This window comes from Euwallacea fornicatus, chromosome 11 (assembly GCF_040115645.1).
Source record: "Euwallacea fornicatus isolate EFF26 chromosome 11, ASM4011564v1, whole genome shotgun sequence".
Taxonomy (NCBI): Eukaryota; Metazoa; Arthropoda; class Insecta; order Coleoptera; family Curculionidae; genus Euwallacea; species Euwallacea fornicatus.
The window spans coordinates 2,616,802-2,636,876 of NC_089551.1; the positions used below are offsets into that span (position 1 = coordinate 2,616,802).

Sequence of the window (20,075 nt, forward strand, 5' to 3'; positions counted from 1 at the left end):
GGAAAAATGAAGAAAAGCTTTTAAGCCCGGGCAGTTTGTCATCGTTCAATCACCATTATGGCGTGCCCATCTTTATATTATACAGGGGAATGGCTCCGGCACGGCAATCAACTTAATTGATACTCTAATGGAGACTGGTCGTTGGCCGTCTGCCCCACGTTCACGGTCTTTCGTGAAATACGTGCGAGGCGGAGTTTGAAGATGCTTGAGAATGGCCGATGCACGGAGGGAAGAGAATCAGAAAATCGTAAAAAAAGTATTGAAACGAGAAAAAACTTTTCCGAAATCATTAAAAAAAAAAAAAAAAAAGTCGTATTAAATGAGGCATCGGGGTAGCGCCTTAAGGGCAAGGTGCAGGTTCAGCTGCGTGCATCCCAAATAACGAGCCCGGGCTTAACTAAGAGATAAGATAGTGCGAATAGTAGATGGGACCCTCCGCATTATGAGACTAGACCAAATTTGACACCTAGAGCGACGGCTCACTTAACTATTCCTTTTGCCCTCATTTCTATTCGTTTAGATAAGATAAGCACTGGCAAAGATATCGGAGAGTTAACTGCGCCAGCCCAAATAATAAATCAAAAAAGTGACACATTTTAATGAATTTTTAGTAGAGGTTGTTTCAACAATATTTCGCGGGAATTCGATAAGCTACTGTAGAGTAGAAGAGTGGGCTGGCTTTGAGGATAAGATATGTCGGCGCTATCAATTCCCGAGTTTCGATATTGTAATGGCACTAATTGACCCACGATAAAAATGCGGTTTTATCGGAATTTCTTGGATAGTAATGTTTTCTCGATATGGGTAACAATTAGAGATGTCAGGAACGAAGACAAAATTTTCTTATGAATCACTTGAGGGCCAATCGAACGAAGAACCAGAAGGGAGTAGGACATTTACCAGCAGTGTCCGAAGGTACTCCCCGCAATGTAAACATGGCCATGCGAATATGACAGTGGCACCTCTGGTTACGCAACAATTTTCACATTTTTTATCGTACCTGCTCATCATGTGCAACCGAGACTGCATACAAGAAAAATGAAGATTATAACGCTACCAGCAGCCATCTACAGGGTTGCTCATTAATGCGTCAATCTGCGATATCTCAGTAAATATGAGTTGTAGAAGGAAATGTTTCGTCGTATCAAGGTTTTTGGTCTTTAAGGGGCAAACATTTAAAAATTATTTTCAAATGTACAGGGTCTGTTATAAAAGCGTAGCATGTTTTTTAAATGGAATTATTAAATTTTTTTATTACCTTTGGATTTTTCGTTAAATTTTAAGGTCAGTTTATGTAAGGTGTCCTATCTTTAAAATTTTGCTTTTTAGAGTTATTTGGAATAATTTGATAATTTTGATTGCCGCTAAGGCCTCGAGAAAATCGGTGCTGTAACCGCTGCGAATGTCGGAATCGGTCTTGTGAGGCTCCACGAGGACCCAATAAGCTACGTTTTAACGTGTTTTAATTTAAAAAAAAAACGTTTTCATAACCCTCAAAATAAGTCTCTAAATTTGCATGACTTGAAATCCCAATAACTTGCTTATTTCAAATAGAATGCCCAAATTTTTTCGACAAGATCGTGTTCAGAACCCAAAAACTTACAACTTTTTTAACATTACCCTATCTCGAAACAGAGCCGTTTCTAAATTCTCAATAATTGCCCCCTTTTGGCTTGTAAATATTTCAAAAGTTCGGTAATGTCGCCATAAGTAAATGGAATGGGGAATTCTTCGTAATAACTAGGAAACGATCAATTTTAAAGGTAAGACACCTTACATAAACTAACCTTGACATTTGATGATAAATCCAAAAATTACACAAAAATTAAGGGGTTCCATTTAAAAAAATAAACAACTTGGTAATACCATATTTTTACGATGAACCCTGTACATTTGAAGGTAACTTTAAAATACGAATCACTGAATAGCCAAAAATTTTAATAAGAAATATTTCCTTCTAAAACTCATATTCACTGAGATATCACACTTTGACGTGCTAATGAACAACCCTGTATATAATTCCTGGCCAGGAAATACATCTCTTACCGCTAAGGAGGAAATCTAAGTTCACATCCGTTGATACTTAAATATGAGTTCTTATGGGACTTTTATGACTCACCTGTTTAAATAAGTTTAGATCAGCTCACGATGCACTTCTCACTTATTAATTTCCACCGATTTCCACCATTTTGTCTTTATATTGCAACGTGAACAAACATGGAAGGAAAACAAATGCACCCCGCGGGAAGCCTCATGAAGGTAATTTCCGAAGCACAGCACTATTAATAGAATAAATAGGAAAAGCACTACCTGTCCACGACAATTATTCTTAAAAAAAAACACCCCAAAACTTCTAATTGAATCTTTGGGGGGAGTTTCAACACTTAGCAACTAAACAGAAAGGAAAAATTTCCGAAATTAGTCATCTACACAATGTGTCAGACAAGCGCATAAAAATTTGCAATTTCCACCAATCCTAAACTGTTATCTGCGATAGGGATGAGCGTACCGCTAAATCGAGCCCTTTTTTGGTTTTAATCGGTCGCAGCAGGGAAACATTTGATTTTTTCTAATTTACAAAGGAATCTATAAGGAAGATTGAAGCGAAACCCATTGCAAGAAATAACTACTTTGCGCATTCGATTGTTGGGATAAATGTAAATATACGCATTCCAAGGAAAGGAAGACGATGACATAGGGATGAGCAGATATTACGCGAAGCAGTTTTAAGTAAATAATTCGCATCGATGTAGACTTTGTAAACTTCGTAAAAATATCTAATTTGTCAGTTCGTACTATGAATCATGGTCGATTTCAATGATTTGGCCTTTAGAGCCTAATTCAACGATTGAGAATGTATTAAAGTATTGTGTGACCTGTGTTTCTTGACGATAAAGTCAAACAAAACCGAGAAACTATTTCGATTTAATAATATGCCTTAGGTAAGTTTACTTATGGCAATTTCTGCGGAATTCGGTCTCTTGGTAAAGTAACCATGACTGGAACTTCACTCTTTCGGCTGGTGGTGGTGTGAACTATTATCCGTAAAAACGATTAAATCAAGCCTGGCCGAAATGAATAGTGCGTAGATATTCGACCATACAACAAAGTTGAAGATTAGTTTCTTTCTCTGTTTCAGATGCCTTAATTTTAGCATTCCCTCCATCTCATCCGCACACCATGTTCCATTCCGCAGTAAACTCAACAGGCTACAACGAGGCAAATTCCGGCTTCCATCAACACCTCCAACAATCCCCAGTTTACGTGCCCGGGAACAGGTCTGCTGCCATGCCCCAGTATCCTTCGCCGGCAGGAGGGCATTTCGGTTAGCCAGTGCATCCCCATTAGGTCTCTAACTAAAACTCCCCTGATTTCCCGTTAGGAACCGCAGCCCATCAAAATGCCTGGCACACCAGCACCGGATATGCGGACATGACTGGACCTACTGCCCATAGTTTGGGGGCAACTGGACATCATGCTGGGGCCCTCGCTGCCGGCCAGTTTTATGCCCAAAACATGATGATGAGATCGTGGGGCGCTTATGACGGGGGATTTCAAAGAGGCGCTGCATATGGTAAGTGCACATTATAGGTATTAATTATGCTATGTATGAGGTACTTCCTGCTGGAGTTTTGAAGTTTTCCAGAGCAACAGGGAAAAGGAAGCGGGCGCTTCAAGATCGTATATAGCGGAGCATTGATAAGTTTTAAGTGTCTGGTCGTGTCTGGTGTAAAGGCTAAAGTCGGCAGCTTTGATCACTGATTTACACTGATGCTTTTCTTATCGACGGTCCTAATGCGGTCTTAAATTACGCGTGCTTCCATATTACATCTGGTTTTCGGTGTTTTAACCAGCAATGATCAATATTTTTAGATCCCTCGATGGAGTTTCAATTCGGCGAAGGGCGTGAGTGTGTGAACTGCGGGGCTATTTCGACTCCATTATGGAGAAGAGATGGTACCGGTCATTATTTGTGCAACGCGTGCGGATTGTACCATAAAATGAACGGCATGAATAGACCGTTAATTAAACCCTCGAAAAGACTGGTAAGCCTCCGTATACTAATTAACCATGGCATAGACCATGGCATTTATAGAGATAGTTGCATGGGCTGTTACTGCATTTAAAATGGTGTGACTTGACCTTTTACTATGATGTGCACTGAGTTCATTGCAGTTGGGGTGTCATTGAATTGGAAACTCTCCAAACATGTCATAATAAGGATATCCTGTTAGCATAATTTAAAGTATTATTAATTTTATTGAACTGGCCAAGCCTATATGTATTGATTACACCTACACACGAGTTGACCTAACAACATTTGCCTGATGCATAAACAATCCTTTACGCAAATGTTACAAGATATTCACAATTCGTGCTTTTAGATATCAGCATTTTTGTCGTTGATTACGTAGCATAAACGTTTATGATAAGCGTCAATTTTGCCCCCGTTGTTTCCAGACCGCGACGCGTCGTTTAGGGCTATGTTGTACAAATTGTGGCACCAGAACCACGACGCTATGGCGGCGCAACAACGACGGCGAACCAGTTTGCAACGCTTGCGGCTTATATTTCAAATTACATGGCGTAAACCGGCCCTTGGCGATGCGGAAGGACGGCATCCAAACGCGCAAGAGGAAACCAAAGAAACCCGCCGGAGGCAGCGGGGCAACGAACGGATCAGAAAGGGAAGACAGCAACTCCGCCCCTGCTGAAGGTAGGTTCCACCTATGGGCGTGTTATTTTTACACAAGGGGATGATTTCGGCAGAGTCAAAGTCGTCGAACTTGATTCATCAACAGTCACCGACGCCTCATCAGCAGCAGTCCGCTCAAAGCAATCAAACTCATCAAAGCAGTCAGCAAGAGAAGTCTCCTTTTGGTGCGGAGAGACCTTATTTGGGACAAACCTCTTTGCTGCCAGCCACTAGCACCACAAGCTCCATAAAGAGCGAGCCGGGATATGAGTATAAGTAACTCAAAAAAACTCTTTTAGAATTCGCTTAGTATTAGCAATGGTAATTTTTAGCTGTCTGCAAAATCAGACCTCCTATCCTTACCAACAACTCTTTGGGTTCCCTAATCCCTCTTCTGGAAGCACGGAAATGGCCTACCACCATCAACATCACGTCACAGCAGCAGCCAAATTGTTGGCTTCATCATAGCCTTTTGTGTATATTTAAGGTTCCAGTAAGGTTCTGCAACGTCAAATTCTTTAGCTGTATAAAAAAATGTATGATATACGAATATGTTGTAAATTTTTAGGTCGTATGAGGCGTTCACAGTCACCATAGCCAAATCTTGTAATATTTGGCATTATTTTTCACAGCCATTATGATTTACAACAATCATGTGTTTTTCAGTCGAATTAAAAAAATTTATATACTTTAATTCACTCTTGCAATTTCTGTTTCTAACAGTAATTCAATCTCTTGATGATTTAACTCATTGAGCTAAAAATTTACGTTCGCCATTTTGTCTTCGAACTTTCCGTTATGGTAACGTTCTCAAAACACCCGACTTTTTAGATTTAGATGACCATTTTATTATGCTGCAAAATTAAAACGAAACGCAACTTGAACCATGCTCTCTGCATTATATTTGAAAGTTATTAATATTACTAGACTGTTTTTACTTTTTGTAAATATGTTATGTATCATTGTATTCCTACTACTCGTATATTTACAGTGTTAGTTCGGTTTGTAACCACAATTGTTTATAATTATTACTAAAAAGTAAAAAGACTGCTTTTGAATGAAAAAGTCCTTGGTTAAAAAAAAGACATCGAATTATAAATAGTTTTTTAAAAGTTCCTTAAAACTTTTTTTCAACTCATATTGAGTAAAACTATTGCAATACAGCAGTATTCACTCAACATTAAAAAACACCTATAATTGATTTATCAAAAGAAGATTGAAAGTATTTCTTTGTGATAATGTAAAGGAGACTTCACAATTGTCTTTGTATCTTTACTATAAAGTTACTGCGGCAGGTACTTAGTTATTTTTGTGATCATTCGAACATGTATTAAGTATTCGTTTTCAGAGTATCATATCATCTTTTTCCTAACACAACTTTGCAAATGAAACAAGTCCTTAGGCACTTATATTAAATACATATACAGGGTGTTTAATGTGGCCGTGCTACAAATTCGAAAATACAAGCTTTTCTTAATAAATCATGAAAAAATGATAAATAACAAAATATTCGTGACCGTCTTATCTCTATTCTACAATTAAAAATGCATTAACACCCTGTATAAACTCATCAACTAGTCAAAGATCTACATATATATTTTACTGGCCAATATGAAACTCCCGATAACTTTACAACAAAATTTCTATAGAAATTATGAAAAGTTACCAGGGTATTGATATAGGCATTCTTAAATGAGGAGTTTCATTTTACAGAAAAAAAAACACACAAAAATGATCATCATCCTGTAAAAAACTTGTACATATGTAGACTCAGCGTTACTGTCAGATTTTATTTTAAGACAACTCTGTGTTATTTTGTAGTTTCATTAGAATTGATTAATACGTATGATGTTGACTACTTACTTAATCGATTGTTAAGTTATATGTGGTTATTATTTTTGTAAATAATCTGTACAATTCAGTATTTCTTTAAAAAGATTGTTTCATCTTAAGAAATGTGTATTAAAAACTGGTGTGTATATATCTAGTGCAATAATAAAGACATTGATGTCCTGGTACACTTGATGGTACCTAATTAAAGTTAAATGTTTTTTTTTTTATGCGATTTATTAGCATTGCAGTATTGTGTAGGTAGGGGCTGGTGCAGTGATGAAAAGAAAACTCTAATTTCTACTTCTCGTGCACTCACCCTTATTATACTCACACATCAACTACTTAAGACAAATTTTACCCATTATTTTCCAGATAAATAAATACATAAATAAATTTTAACAATAAACAGTAACATTAAATAATAAACAATAAACAATAAAAACAACTTCCGATTGGGGTCATTTCTTAACACTTGCCGTCGAGGTGAGGTAGTAACAATCAGTTTCTCTATGCTTTCACTATTATCGGGGTCGAGTGATCAAACATTAAAAAGACAACCTTTGAGACACGTGTCAATAATGAGTAACATATAAAAGGGTCAGGTGGAAAGGTCTGTGTTGAGTCAGTGACGTAGGTATTATAAAAATATCAAACGGGAAAATTTTAAGTGCACAAACAATTATATGAACAAATACCTATAACTGTATAAAGTCACATATTTTGATGATATTTCTTAATGTAAAAAGGTTAGAAAATGGTTTACGATAATTAGGGCCTCTATAATATCGGTGCTATAATTGTACGTTAACGTGCGCCCTAGTCCCACAACACAACAAAATCTGGTCTTTTTTTTAAGCATAATCACCTCCTCAAGATTGTTGACACCCCAACAATCGCTGCCTACCTGTCAATTACCGCATTACAAACAGATATAAAACAGCCCGAATTGCTGATCAAGAAGTCAATATTAGATATAAGTTCCTTATGTGTAGTCTGAAAAGTTCCGATAATGGGTATGTGTATTTAAATAATATTAATTCGCCATTTTGTCAGGAAATAACTTTTTAGGTCGTAATTTGCCAATACCGGTACCATGCATGGTATGCGGAGATAGGTCTTATGGAAAGCACTATGGTGTTTTCTGTTGCGATGGCTGTTCCTGCTTTTTCAAGAGAAGCATTAGAAAGAATGTCTTGTATACTTGCATATGTAAGTAACGCTTTATTGATTCTTATACTATTTATCATCACAAGATGGAAATTTCCAGCGGGAGTCGGTCAATGCATAGTAGATAAAGCTAGAAGGAATTGGTGTCCTTACTGTCGTCTGCAAAGGTGCTTTGCGGTACAAATGAACATATCAGGTAATTAAATAATTTATAACTTTTTAAATTTTTTCCAACACCCAAAGTTTTGGCAGCTGTTCAAGAGGAGCGCGGCCCAAGGAAACCCAAACTAACAATATTCCCTACCTTCAAACCTCCAAACCTACCCCTCAATCCGGCATACGAAACAGTAGCCCATATCTTCCTATTTTCGATTAAGCAAGTGCGCCAAAACTCTGGTTTTGGGCTTCTAGATCTTCAGGCTCAGAATAAAATTTTAAGTCACTTATGGGCGAATTATCTCTGCTTTAAAATGGCCCACTATTGGACACCCGAATTAGAAACAGTGCTCTCTTGCATGGCTCCTATTGTGCACATCTTTCAAGAGCTGCGTTTGGATGCAATCGAGCAAGAGTTGGTCGAAAATGTTATTCTCTGTAGGAAAGATTTGCTGCTTCATGATCAGAAGCAAGGCTCTCTAGCTGAGCTTTTGCAGGAGAAGGCTGTGGGTGGCTTATTGAAAAGGAACTTGGAGGATAAAGGGAGATTTTGTAAGGTTTTAGTAGTTTTGCCGGTATTGCACAGTTGTGGAGCTGAGGAAGTTTATTTGCATTTATTTAAGCCAATTATAGGGGATGTCCCTATCGAGTCTGTCATTGCTACTATTTGAATATTGGTTCTTGTAGGTAGCCGGGCAACTTATTAATGCATTTTTACCATCTTAAGTTTTAATTAATTATAAGAACACTGGAATAATTGTGGCATGGAGAGGGATTAAAAAATAGAAAGGTTTTAAAAATTATGTTTTATACGTAACAAGCATTTAATTTCTCAAACTCTACGAAAAACAAAACGCAAAATAAGCTTAGGATATATACTAATTGACGCAAACGTTCGTTATTTCTTGTCGATAAGCCATACAAATTTCGTTGCAAAAGTACAATTTTAAGAGGATCTTTTAAAAATAAGTAAATTCATTAATGTAGTAGATTTTAGATCTTTAATAAAGTTGTGTATTATGTTCTAATTAATCGCACGTTTTTTTATATAATGTACCAAACACTAATTGGAAATCATATACTGAATGACGTGTAATTCTTCAATTCAGATGATTTTGTCAGAACATTTCATTACAGCTGATTTCTGCTATTTGTGTCAACGAAACATAACCTCAATTAATATCGCTTTGTTTGATGTTTTGCAAAGTCGGGACATCTCAAATTAAAAGCATCTTCTTTCTTCAATTCCTGTGCTAATACTTTGCAAAAATTGAGCCAACTAAGCCAACCGACATGAAACCTGCTATTGTAGCTGATGAAATGTTCCCAGAGGGAGCAGGTCCTTATATGGAGTTTGATGAGGTATCCATACCAACTTCTTTCAAGTTTCCCTTATAACATAGTAAAGAAATATCAGCAACTCTCAGTTTCTAACTGTCTTACGAAGCGCATTAAAAATTTGTGTTCAGAACTTTCTAAGCACATATCTGAAATTTTTTAGGCAGGTGGATCTGCTTCTTTGCTGATAGATCTCACAGCAAACGAAAAGGCTGTTCATGCAGATTTTTTCAATGGTAATGTAAAGCACAAAGTTTCTCAGGTTTATTACAAAATGTGCTCTCTTTCAACAGATTTTGATGATTTGTATGATGATGATGATCTACAGTAACCCAAATGAAACTTCCACAATTTTGTCAATATTATTTATTCATCGAATAGCATTAGGCAATACCACCCTTAGCACTGAGAAATTTTTTTTGTTTTCAATATTTTATCACAATCACAGACCGAAAAATCAATTTGTCCCCCAGAATAATAATTTAGAGTCGCTGATGTATGAACCGTTATAATGTATGTATATATAATCTAGATAATAGTAAATTCTAGGAAGAATAATAAGTCTAAACCATATGTAGTAATAAAAATAACTAAAAAAAAAAAAAAAATGGCATTCTAAGTCGTATTATTTCAAACCTTGCACTACATAACAATTAAAAGGTTAGAACCTATAATAATTTGTACAAGAAGTCCTTGATACTTACGGTAAAATATGGACAATAGCTTTCAATACAATAGTGCAATGAAACCGTCAAACTCTAATAAGCAAATGAAATATAACAATATCATGCAGTAAAACCTTTGTCCCAGCCAGTTAGATGTGATCAAAAACATCTTTAATTTCCTTTTATACATTATTCTTGACATGCAAACATAATAAATACGTACAAACTGAATTAACAAATTCTATGAGCTCAATATGTTTGCATTTTGTGTTGTCACTGTAAGGAATAATAATTGGAGAACTACTATTATAATTCTAAACACAGCATGGGTGTGTTTTAAATTCTTATTTTGCCATAGTGGGATTGACGAGTATCAACAATGAAAGGCTCTCAGTCCCTGAAGTAAAACAAAGACATAGTGGACACAGCTGCAAGTCACAAACGTAATTTCAATAATAATTAACGAAGGAAATAACAATGTAAATATATTAAGAGTACAATATAATAAAGTGCAACGAGGAAAAAAACATCTGGTTATTGCTAAAATCGCGCCCACTATGGTCCTTCTTAACCAAGTACATGAACCCCATTACTCGGGACTCCCCTCCTTTGTGAGTGACTCTCCTTATGAGATCTGAACGCCTTAAGACACAATTTTACCGCAGCTAATTCAGATCATCGCTGTCTAGGTCTGACTCGGCCTCCTCCTCTGAATAGTCCTGAGCAGCTGGGGACATTTCCAAATCATTATTGCTGGAATGACGGGAATTGTCTTCCTCCAAAGTAGCTTCGACAAAGTCCGACATGGACGAGCAACCGGCAGTCCCTGATTGAAGGAGATCTTCTAAAGGGGCCTTCGAACCCGTGGCTAATCCTGTATATAGGTTTAATAAAAAAGGTTTAAATAATTAACAAAACTTACTTTCAACATAAGGCCAAAGTGCTTCAGGGATGAGGGTCTTGATTCTCTCTAGGTCTTCTTTAGAGCATTTTCCAGTGTCTAAGCCTGTCATTGCAATGCATTATTGAGCTGAAAAGCAGCAAAAATTTACTTACCATGCATCAAACCAATTTGCTTCAGTATTTCCAGGTCGTCGCTAATTTCAAACTTATCATTGAATTGAAACATGTACTCGGTCCTATAAAGAGCAATAATTAAATTAATCATTTGTGACTTCAAGAATAGGCACGTACTTATCATTGGAGATACTACAATTGATTACAGTTTTCTTATTAGTATTCACAGTAATGAAAGGAAGTTGAATACAAGAGTTGGCGCCTGGGGGTCCATACACCTTTTCAGTTTCTTTATTCCTTTGTGCCAGGCTCTTAAAGGCAATTTGGCTCAAGATGAGATGGTAAAACTGTTTTTCTTTCTCCCTGATGCTCATGTATTTTCTGTGCACTTCCTTTTCTAGTTGTTGACATTCCTATTATTGCCAAATATATATCATTACTATCACATTAATCTTAATCTTAATTCCAAACCTGCAACGAATTAGTAGGTAATCCAATCCACCGAATTTCTTTCTTCTCTTTGGAGATAATGTTCATTGCCATAAGCACATTCAGCGCGTCATAAACACGTCTTCGAATGTTTTTCTGGTCGTATTGGTCAGCTAAAGGACTGTTAGCATTGTTTTGCTGAGCCGTGAATTCCCTTACCAAATCATCCGCCACCTCATTATAAGTGGTGGTTACCTTTTCTTTGACCTTTTCACAAACTTTCATAGAGAAATGTCTTAAGCCACGACTGAGTTTCTCAGATTTGCGCAGTCTTTTACTAGAAAAAGCGCATGTGGAATGAGGTTTAAAGGTTAGTTTACAAGGTACCTATCAGGTGCATAATCGCCTTGATCCCCAGAATCAGCACGTTTCCGTGCTAAAATAGGTGGCGATTTCCCCTGTTGCATTGAAGATTGCTGAATCACTGGGATTGCTTGAGAGATGGGAGCTTGCTGAATATGTGAGGTTAATTTGATGTTTTGCTAAAATCAATTTCCTTGGGTAAAATCAAATCATTGCCATGCTCTAATTTTTACCATTTGAGCTGGTGTTAAGCAAATAGTTTTTGTACCTTTGGACAAGGTTCTATTTACATGCTCTGTAAAAAGATTTGAATGAAATAAATAACAAAATTTGCTCAATTAACTTACTTGGTCCTATGGCGTTGTTTACATTAAGAGTTTTAACAATTTGCTGTTGTGTTAAGGCTGGGGCATAAAACTGGAAAACAAATTTTGCTAACCAATTTTTTACAGTCTAACAAAATCTAACTAATATTATAAAGTCTCAATGTTTATTACAATCATACTCGATTACAACAGCTAACTAGGGGGCTCATACACAAAGAGAGAAAATTTGTGATTTGAAGGTTTTTCTCCGTGCACATAGAATATGTGTGTGTTTTTAAATGAAAACTTACTTGTGTATGTCCTGATGTAACAGACGCTGGTTTTATAATCTTGACAGTATGTCTGACATCAGATAAATGGTGTGCAGATACAAGTCTTCCTGAAGACTCTACCAGTTTAACAATTTGAGGATGACCTCCTATATTCAGCGGTACACGATTCCCTGCTAATTAAAATAAAGTGTCATTAAGCACCTATGTAAGAATAGAGTTACAGGATAAGTCAAACACAATACTTCTTGCATAACAACACTTGGGATAGATTCATCCATTTAGAAGAAACATTCACTGTCAACTTTTTTGAAGAACAGTAGTTCACAATTGAAATGAAAGCTTTGAAAGTTTCTGTCAATGTAAAATTAAATATCTCATGAACCAATTTCCAAAGGGATTTTGAATGACCAGAGTAACAAGAAATATTGAAATAAAAGTTTAAAATAGGAATAAAATGAAGTTTTATTATAACATATGCATGCAAGACAAGTCAGAACATAGCATTGCAAAATCAGCACTATTTTGATTTCATAACCTTGCTTAGAAAAAATCACAAAGAAAATAGACAAGATAAACAGACTTATCCTTGCACTTGATCCTGAACGTGTTGTAAGAAGTTAAAATTGCAATTATTTTATAAAGTTTTACTTCTATGACTAAGTATATGAGTTCTAACTTGGGTTAATCTGAGTGTTCATAGTGTCCAATGCAAAGTCAATTATCACAATGTTTAATACTTGTATTTTGATGAAAATGCACTAAGGTTGATTAGCCAGATTTCTATTTCAATAGTGGCTTACTAGCTGAGCATCAAGATCTTTGAAGAAGTGGCCTAAATTCAGGAAGTCACCCTAGCCCTTTAGTTATTAGATATACCAAAAAATTTTAAAATAGCCTAGGGCATCCAAATGCATGTTTGAAAATTTTGCAAGGTTTTATTCAACATCCTGCATTAAAAATTATAAATCTTCAAGAAGAACCACTCATAATCAGCTATAAAATATCTGGCCACTCGAAATTTTCAAAGGACATCCAAACCAAATTGGAGGTTCATGAGATTTATGATCTATAATTTCTTGTAATTAAAATATGTTGTAGAAAAGGGGAATTTGGTACCTACACGGTCTTGAATTTGCTCAGGATCTACAGTTGACTATATAAAGAATTTTTGAAAACATCACATTGACATATGTTGCATCTTATTGCTTCTGCATACACACAATATTTCTTTGCACATATATTTCCAAGTATTTGAGTAATAATGAAAAAGTTCCTGGCACAACCTATTCATTTAAGGATGTAAGATATTAGCTTCTTTTCAGGACTCATTGAGGAGTTCAAATGAGGTCCAAATCATCACTGAGAATAATAATTAAGGAACTGATCACATTTAGATTTATTATAATATATATTATAAATGCCTAATAATAAACAAATCTTGCCTTCTAGATCTACAGTACAGGGGCAAATGAATGAGATTTTACGAGCTTACCGTTGGTTCCCTTGATCACCCAGTTGGGACTGCCTTGTTGCGGATTCATTTTCGACATTTCAAAAACCGTTTTCGAAATTTAAATACTTTGTAATGACGTAGGAAACGAAGAAATTTCGGAAAAACTTGAACCACAAGCTTCCACAATGTCCTGCACTGAACCAAAATGGCGACCCTAAACAGGACGTAATTTATAGGTTTGTAGCCGCCGAACGGCTTTCACAAAAAACTCTCTGAAAATCTCGTTACTATCGCCGATTATTGAACTTTAATAGTACGAAAAAAACGAAAATTTTGCAATTAAAAGGACACGTCCACAAGGCCCCAAAGAGCTGCCTCTTGGTGCACGGTCACTTTTTTTCTTCTTGGCGGCGGGCAGAATGCTTATTTCTCATTGGTCAAGATAGACTCACGTGGGACTTTGGTTGGTAGTTCCCATAATCGCCGATGTATGTTCGTTTTCGCGCCCTTTTGGCGCTAGTAGACCCGATTTCCTACCTCTGTCCCACATAATAAGTGACTATAAGACCATCGCAAAAAAATAGATTACTGTAATCAGAATCAGCTGAAGCAAACATCACTGTCATAGTCATATTACTTGTCAATGCCCTTTAACTCGAATCTCAGCCCTTTAACTCAAAACAAAACTTGGAAACATGGATTCAGTCCCTGGAAATTCAATTCCGGATAATTGTTTGGAGCAAATATTCTCATATTTAAGCCTACGAGACCTTAGGAACTGTTCGTTAGTGTGCAAAAGGTGGTACGAGTTTTTAAACGATGAAAATAACGACGTGTGGCGGTTGCACTGCATCCGAAAGTTAGCCGAAGAAGCCCTCAAATCTGATCTCCTGTCCTCAGTTCCTACCTACAAAGCCAAGTTGCGGGCTTTTTACCACGCGTGGAACCCCAATGATTGTTCTAGAAATATTTATATTAAACCCAATGGGTTTACTTTACATAGAAATCCAGTAGCTCAAAGTACTGATGCTTGTCGAGGGAAAATTGGGTTCAGACATGGCAGACACGCTTGGGAAGTGATATGGGAGGGTCCCTTAGGCACCGTGGCAGTGATTGGCATAGCTACCAAAGATGCCCCTCTTCAGTGTCATGGTTATGTTGCTTTGTTAGGGTCAGATGATCAAAGCTGGGGCTGGAATTTGGTAGATAATCATTTGCTGCATAATGGTGATGCTCAAGGCAACTATCCTTTATTGAACAATGCGCCCAAGTACCAAGTAGGTGAAAGGATAAGGGTTATTTTAGATTGTGACGATAATACATTGTCATTTGAGAAAAACTATGAATTTCTAGGAGTTGCATTTAGAGGTAGTGTTAACAATTATTATTATTATGATTGCATCATGATTTCAGTGGTTATTTTCATAGGTTTACCAGATAAAAAGCTGTACCCCACAGTATCAGCTGTTTATGGCAATACAGAAGTGTCAATGGTTTATCTGGGGGTGCCTCTAGATGGCTAACAAATCCCGAAGGATAGTCTAATTAAGCTGAACCGGGGAGAGAAAAAAGATATGTCTGTGAGGAGGAAATTGGTAAAATTGGAATGCAGACAACCAATAATCATCATTTGGTTCCAGTATAGCATAAGTGCCTCATGAATAGAGGTTTGTTGTTTGTGAAGGAAAGTTGGATTTGGTTTGCCCATTGTGATATACCATCATACAGAAACTCATTAACATTTTTAATCATATTGATTAAATTTGTATGTACATTTTAGAATTTTGTCCCAAGATTTAAACAGTACATGTTTGGTTTTATAGTGAGGGTAGAAATTAACAAAAGAAGGAACTAAGGCAAAATGAAGTGCTTTTACTGCCTATGTAGGTATATTGGATAGTTTTAGCATTGAATTACAGAGTAAACTAGTTTTATTTTTTTAATTTTGCTAAAAAGCTTTTTAATAGTTGAAATTAGTAAGTAAATTATCTTAAAGCTGACAAGAGCCTATGAGCAATAAGATCATTTAGATTTATTCCTCAAGGAAAATTCCATGAACTGGGGCCCAATTCCTTTGTTGTAAGGAATCTATATTATATTATTACTCACCATTTATTACCAGCTTTGAACTTTTTTTTATTTCTATGAAAACCTGTACATTTGTACAGAATAAGTCCCATTGAATTTTCTACATTAATTGCACACAGCACTGTAAATACCTATTAGGTAAAATTAAATGCCATATTTAGGTCAGACATTATTTTTTGCAACTAAATTTTAGTATTTTTCTGTTGCTTAATGAAATGTATTGTGCTTCTATAATACTGATTTAGTATTAAGGAAAATTTATTTGTAGACGCCAGTGATTCTAATCTTGAGTTGTACAGGGTGATTTAGTGATTTAGTTGAAGGTTCTCAAACTTGAATCACCTTGTATACATTAAACAAAAGACTGTATTAGAGTAACATGTACCTTGATTTTCTAGTCATCTTGCATTGGTTCTTGTTTATTTATATTATTTGTTAATTTGTTTATATATTGTTTTTACGAGTATATCGAAATTATAGCTGTAGGTGAACAATGCCATCACGTCCATTTTTTTAAATACTATGTATAGCTTAAAATAGCTGTAATATCTATCAAACGGGGAACAGGAGTTAATACCTAATCAAAACACGTCATTAATAGGTCAAATAGGCATTTTCATTGATCCTCTTTGATTTTATATTTTAGCCACATATTGTTTAGTGAGACTTTATTTGCATTGAGCACAAGCTTAAAAAGTAATTGAATATATGCCTACCTCTGTTGATTTTATTGTATTTTAGTGCCCATTTAAGCCCTGTAACTTGTGATAGTTTTCCTTTTGAATGCGATAAAAGGATACGACCCCACAAGATTACCTACGCAGATCTAGTTCCCAGAGTAGATTCAGTTGTATATTATTTTGTTTGTATGAATGTTTAGTAGACGTGTTGAAGAAGTAATAATGATAACAATTATGTACAAACTGTATTTCTATTACTAGCAATTTTAAATATAAATGATAAATTTAATTACAATCTGGTGTTTTCCTTGTGTAATTCTGAAGAAGTGGAGTAAACGTCGTAGTTTTGCTAACTATTTATTTATGCATTGAATTAACAACAATTTAAGAACAGTGTAAAAATAGCTAAAACGTTTAAATTGACGAATTTTGTAACAATACGTTTCACTCAAGGGCCAACACGCCAAGATCCTGGTGACTTAACCAAGAAGACAAATAGAAATGATCTTATCAACAATATCACTATGATACATTGGCCCTAACTTTCTTTTAACTAACGTACGAGGCCTTTAGTTTTGATTCAATGAACGTCATAGAACTAATAATTATCTATTGGTACCCGTTACAATAATCCGCTAGAAGCTATAATAGACATGGTTAATCTAGAAGAAAGGTTTCTTTCTTCTGGATAGGTGTACCATGCAGCACAGTCGAACTAATGAGTGATTAGAAAAGAGCTGCCAAGAGAATTAGAATCATTATTAGCAGGCAATATGCTTGTAGTGCAATTTTTGCGACTCGTGTACATGTGAACCATTGTACTTAAAGTTCTATGAAAGTTTCAACATTCGTATTTTTCAAATTTATTAATAATATAACTAAATTCTTAAAATTTGAACCCCTCCTAAGATCAACCATTTTTCTAAATAATAAATTCATTTATATTTGCTAATGGCTGTCCCCTCTACACCTTTTCCTAAATCTATATCACAATGTAGAAATTCCTTGACACGGGTGTATTTGCACTTAGTTAATAAGTAGTCGGCAACCAGGACGTACAGTTTGCAAATTAAGGGACAGAGAAGGGCTTCGTGAAAGAATACTGCCGTCCGATGGAGTTGACCTTTAAACGGGTCCGCGTCCAGAGGGCACATGATGTGGTTCATGTTGATGTTTGTCAGCTGAAAACACACAGTTCATATTTCAATGAGTGCTAAAGTCAGCTGTAGTGAAAACGTACGATAGAAACCCCTTGAAGGACGGTGAAGTGGTAGATCACCAAGAAGCTGTAAGCCAACGCGTTCCACTGCACTTCCTTTAAGTCTTCTACGTTATAGACACCTTATTCAATTAAATTGGCGTTAAAGAATACCTTCAAAAAATGCTCAAACTTACCACCAACTCTAAGAAGATAATAAGGCACTACGAACATCATCCCATGTTGGACCCAATAGACCGTAGCCTCAAATGGCAGCTAAAATCATTCCTTATAAAAATTTCATTCACCATCAAGTCAAGAAAACTTACAAGCCTAGTGTCTGTTTCAGAGAATACTAGTGCTAAAAGTGCCCCATTTAGATAATTCAAGTGCACTCTAAACACTGCAGTTACTGTTTTGCTGGGTTTCGCAGTTAGAAGATAAATCTTAAAATATGTAATTATATTAAAAACCAGTTAGAAGGGGTTTTGCAAACCTGCATAGCAGTGGTGATATGACAAGGATTGAGCAGGTAAATGCTGGTTTTTGAGGCGCACTTGAACCCGATTTCCATGCCCCAGCATAGACATAAAAGACATGATAGAAACCTGCGACCGAATCTGTCCTTTTCGTTGTAGGTCATGTTGCGGAGGGTGCACTGCAAATTCGGACGCCTAAATATATTTCGAAAATGGTGAAGGTGAAAGAACTTGAGGACATACTTTGGGGAAACTCCAGAGAAACAGATAGGTGGAAGCCACCAGGATCAGGATAGTTTCTACTCGCCTCCAGGTTAAGTTGACATACTCGATACAGTCTTTACCTGCATATTTAGTGATGGACATGTCGACTCCACCAGTAGCACAGTCCATGATGGATGTGTTGTAACTATTAAAATTGAGGAAAATGAAACAAGATAGTTATTGGAGATATTAGAGTCTCACCTTATTGCTTAACTGAAATTTGATTAAGGTTATTTTCCGAGATAATTTCACATCACCACTATGACCATAATAAACGTGATGCGCCAATATTTCCATAGTGTGAGAGGTTGGCTTAGTGTAGGCATTGTGTCGCCTAGTAAACCATAAATCTATCTTTCTTCGATTCACAAACTGCTTATCGAAAGGTATCTAGGGATGTTATTATTTTTCAAAAACCTGCTGGCCTGGAGCCAGCACTAAATTACTTTGCAATTAAAACAACCGGCGGGCTGGCCGATTACCGGGTTTAGTATACATTTCTACCAGACGTGAATGGTACAGTGCCGGGGCGCAGGTTTGGCAGCGACCCAATTTACCCAGACGCTCCTCTATCAATATATCAATATTTGACCTAATTTTAGGGAAATCGTGGGTCTTCAGTTGCTTTGGATGTTGTTGTTGTCGCACTAAAAACGCGTTAAAATAAATATTGTTGCTATTTTCTTTGTCACTAACATCTAGCCCCATAGGGAGTCATCTGTGGGGTTGGCACAGTAGCGGAGCGCCATCGATTTCGGAGGGGAATTGCGTGCATTGCTGTTGGGGTGTTGTTCTGTGAGGTTGGAAACAGAGAGGGCAGTAACAGTCTCGATGTGCCCTTCGAGCGAGTAGAGTCAGGCAGATATGCACGACCAGGTAATCAAGCAGTCTCCTTGGTACTCCATTAAAGTTTAATTAACTCCAATAAAAAATCAAAATTTACACCATTCAGCCCCTTCACGTGCCTTATTTTTAAAGACATTACCCGTATAGTCCAGAAATTTAAACCGTTAATCAGACATAATGTAAATAATTAAAGGAAATTGGAGATTTGACGTATCAGAGTCGGTTTAATTGAGCCTTAATGAATTAATGGGTAAAACGGCTGAAAACCTTAAATTAAAGAAACTCATTAAGTTACACAGTTGATGATGTGGGCCCCGATTTAAAAATCGTTAGAGGACCCCGATGATTTTTCTTTGTTTCCCGAGAATGACGGCACCGTCATTAGGCCCCATGAAATCCCCATCGTCTCATCGTTTTCCTTTGGTGATAGGAAAATCTGTATTGATATGAGATTTTCGGACATACGCTATTTCCCGCTCCGGGGGAAGAGGGAACCTAATCCCCACGTCAACTGGGGGGATGGATGACCCTACCACCTGCAGCTATTCCCACGCGAAGCTCCATACGTGTCTGAGCCCGTTATACGAGGGAGAGATCTAGCTTTATATGCAGAATATGCTCAAATATAATGATTTAGTGATTTCCTGTATCATACCTGAATCTTAACAAATTTGTCCTTAACGGACAAGGCCAAGCGAAAGCTCTTCGAATTTTTAAGCAACAACGTGGGCGATGCTGATAGGGCCAATGAAGTAGAAAATGATGTCATCTCCTTCTTTGTCTAAGTTATCTGTTGTCGATAAAA

The 20,075-nt window shown here is 36.6% G+C and overlaps 6 protein-coding genes across 10 annotated transcripts; 4 read left to right on the top strand and 2 right to left on the bottom strand.

The window, feature by feature from the left end:
- The first annotated feature begins 2,965 nt into the window (after positions 1-2,965).
- Positions 2,966-6,742, top strand: LOC136342150 (GATA-binding factor A-like). The gene is given in 7 exon segments (XM_066287697.1): positions 2,966-3,081; positions 3,140-3,325; positions 3,383-3,574; positions 3,874-4,046; positions 4,462-4,720; positions 4,723-4,972; positions 5,029-6,742. Coding segments are annotated over 7 exon segments (1,203 nt in total). The 5' UTR covers positions 2,966-3,074; the 3' UTR covers positions 5,165-6,742.
- A 764-nt stretch (positions 6,743-7,506) lies between these two features.
- Hr83 (Hormone receptor 83) lies at positions 7,507-8,684 on the top strand. The gene is made up of 4 exons (XM_066287242.1): positions 7,507-7,542; positions 7,598-7,738; positions 7,797-7,892; positions 7,949-8,684. The coding sequence occupies exons 1-4, from the start codon at positions 7,539-7,541 to the stop codon at positions 8,521-8,523; spliced, it is 816 nt and encodes a 271-aa protein (XP_066143339.1). The 5' UTR covers positions 7,507-7,538; the 3' UTR covers positions 8,524-8,684.
- A 322-nt stretch (positions 8,685-9,006) lies between these two features.
- Positions 9,007-9,804, top strand: LOC136341803 (COP9 signalosome complex subunit 9). The gene is made up of 3 exons (XM_066287124.1): positions 9,007-9,214; positions 9,354-9,426; positions 9,484-9,804. The coding sequence occupies exons 1-3, from the start codon at positions 9,146-9,148 to the stop codon at positions 9,519-9,521; spliced, it is 180 nt and encodes a 59-aa protein (XP_066143221.1). The 5' UTR covers positions 9,007-9,145; the 3' UTR covers positions 9,522-9,804.
- Positions 9,617-14,142, bottom strand: Dp (transcription factor Dp). Of its 2 annotated transcripts, none has more exons than XM_066287118.1 (10): positions 13,755-14,142; positions 12,281-12,432; positions 12,012-12,081; positions 11,898-11,959; positions 11,689-11,843; positions 11,344-11,638; positions 11,050-11,285; positions 10,912-10,994; positions 10,778-10,861; positions 9,617-10,729 (listed from the first exon to the last, which is right to left on the bottom strand). In XM_066287118.1, the coding sequence occupies exons 1-10, from the start codon at positions 13,810-13,812 to the stop codon at positions 10,521-10,523; spliced, it is 1,404 nt and encodes a 467-aa protein (XP_066143215.1). In that variant the 5' UTR covers positions 13,813-14,142; the 3' UTR covers positions 9,617-10,520. The 2 variants fall into 2 exon arrangements, with proteins under 2 accessions (XP_066143215.1, XP_066143214.1); XM_066287117.1 differs by having other exon boundaries at positions 12,281-12,435; positions 13,755-14,141.
- A 198-nt stretch (positions 14,143-14,340) lies between these two features.
- On the top strand, positions 14,341-16,778 carry Fsn (F-box synaptic protein). Its single transcript, XM_066287123.1, has 2 exons — positions 14,341-15,083; positions 15,144-16,778. The coding sequence occupies exons 1-2, from the start codon at positions 14,411-14,413 to the stop codon at positions 15,236-15,238; spliced, it is 768 nt and encodes a 255-aa protein (XP_066143220.1). The 5' UTR covers positions 14,341-14,410; the 3' UTR covers positions 15,239-16,778.
- Positions 16,755-19,849, bottom strand: LOC136341800 (transmembrane protein 164). Of its 4 annotated transcripts, XM_066287120.1 has the most exons (8): positions 19,121-19,849; positions 18,626-19,071; positions 18,404-18,569; positions 18,178-18,339; positions 18,011-18,127; positions 17,879-17,957; positions 17,724-17,824; positions 16,755-17,664 (listed from the first exon to the last, which is right to left on the bottom strand). In XM_066287120.1, the coding sequence occupies exons 3-8, from the start codon at positions 18,551-18,553 to the stop codon at positions 17,419-17,421; spliced, it is 855 nt and encodes a 284-aa protein (XP_066143217.1). In that variant the 5' UTR covers positions 18,554-18,569; positions 18,626-19,071; positions 19,121-19,849; the 3' UTR covers positions 16,755-17,418. The 4 variants fall into 4 exon arrangements, with proteins under 4 accessions (XP_066143217.1, XP_066143219.1, XP_066143216.1 ...); XM_066287122.1 differs by lacking the exon at positions 19,121-19,849 and having other exon boundaries at positions 18,178-18,355; positions 18,505-18,569; positions 18,626-19,102; XM_066287119.1 differs by lacking the exon at positions 19,121-19,849 and having other exon boundaries at positions 18,626-19,102.
- Positions 19,850-20,075: the final 226 nt, after the last annotated feature.

Excerpts from the sequence above, each read along its gene's own strand:
- Hr83 (XM_066287242.1), top strand. Across the intron at positions 7,739-7,796 it reads TGTCTTGTATACTTGCATAT|CGGGAGTCGGTCAATGCATA; the intron begins GTAAGTAACGCT and ends GGAAATTTCCAG. Across the intron at positions 7,893-7,948 it reads GGTACAAATGAACATATCAG|CTGTTCAAGAGGAGCGCGGC; the intron begins GTAATTAAATAA and ends AAGTTTTGGCAG.
- LOC136341803 (XM_066287124.1), top strand. The coding sequence starts at position 9,146 with ATGAAACCTGCTATTGTAGCTGATGAAATGTTCCCAGAGGGAGCAGGT. Across the intron at positions 9,215-9,353 it reads CTTATATGGAGTTTGATGAG|GCAGGTGGATCTGCTTCTTT; the intron begins GTATCCATACCA and ends GAAATTTTTTAG. Across the intron at positions 9,427-9,483 it reads TCATGCAGATTTTTTCAATG|ATTTTGATGATTTGTATGAT; the intron begins GTAATGTAAAGC and ends CTCTTTCAACAG.
- Dp (XM_066287117.1), bottom strand. The coding sequence starts at position 13,812 with ATGTCGAAAATGAATCCGCAACAAGGCAGTCCCAACTGGGTGATCAAG. Across the intron at positions 12,436-13,754 it reads GGTGATCAAGGGAACCAACG|CAGGGAATCGTGTACCGCTG; the intron begins GTAAGCTCGTAA and ends TATTTTAATTAG. Across the intron at positions 12,082-12,280 it reads TTACATCAGGACATACACAA|TTTTATGCCCCAGCCTTAAC; the intron begins GTAAGTTTTCAT and ends TTTGTTTTCCAG.
- Fsn (XM_066287123.1), top strand. The coding sequence starts at position 14,411 with ATGGATTCAGTCCCTGGAAATTCAATTCCGGATAATTGTTTGGAGCAA. Across the intron at positions 15,084-15,143 it reads TCTAGGAGTTGCATTTAGAG|GTTTACCAGATAAAAAGCTG; the intron begins GTAGTGTTAACA and ends TTATTTTCATAG.
- LOC136341800 (XM_066287120.1), bottom strand. The coding sequence starts at position 18,553 with ATGGACTGTGCTACTGGTGGAGTCGACATGTCCATCACTAAATATGCA. Across the intron at positions 17,958-18,010 it reads CTGAAACAGACACTAGGCTT|CTGCCATTTGAGGCTACGGT; the intron begins GTAAGTTTTCTT and ends GAATGATTTTAG. Across the intron at positions 17,825-17,878 it reads TTATCTTCTTAGAGTTGGTG|GTGTCTATAACGTAGAAGAC; the intron begins GTAAGTTTGAGC and ends TAATTGAATAAG.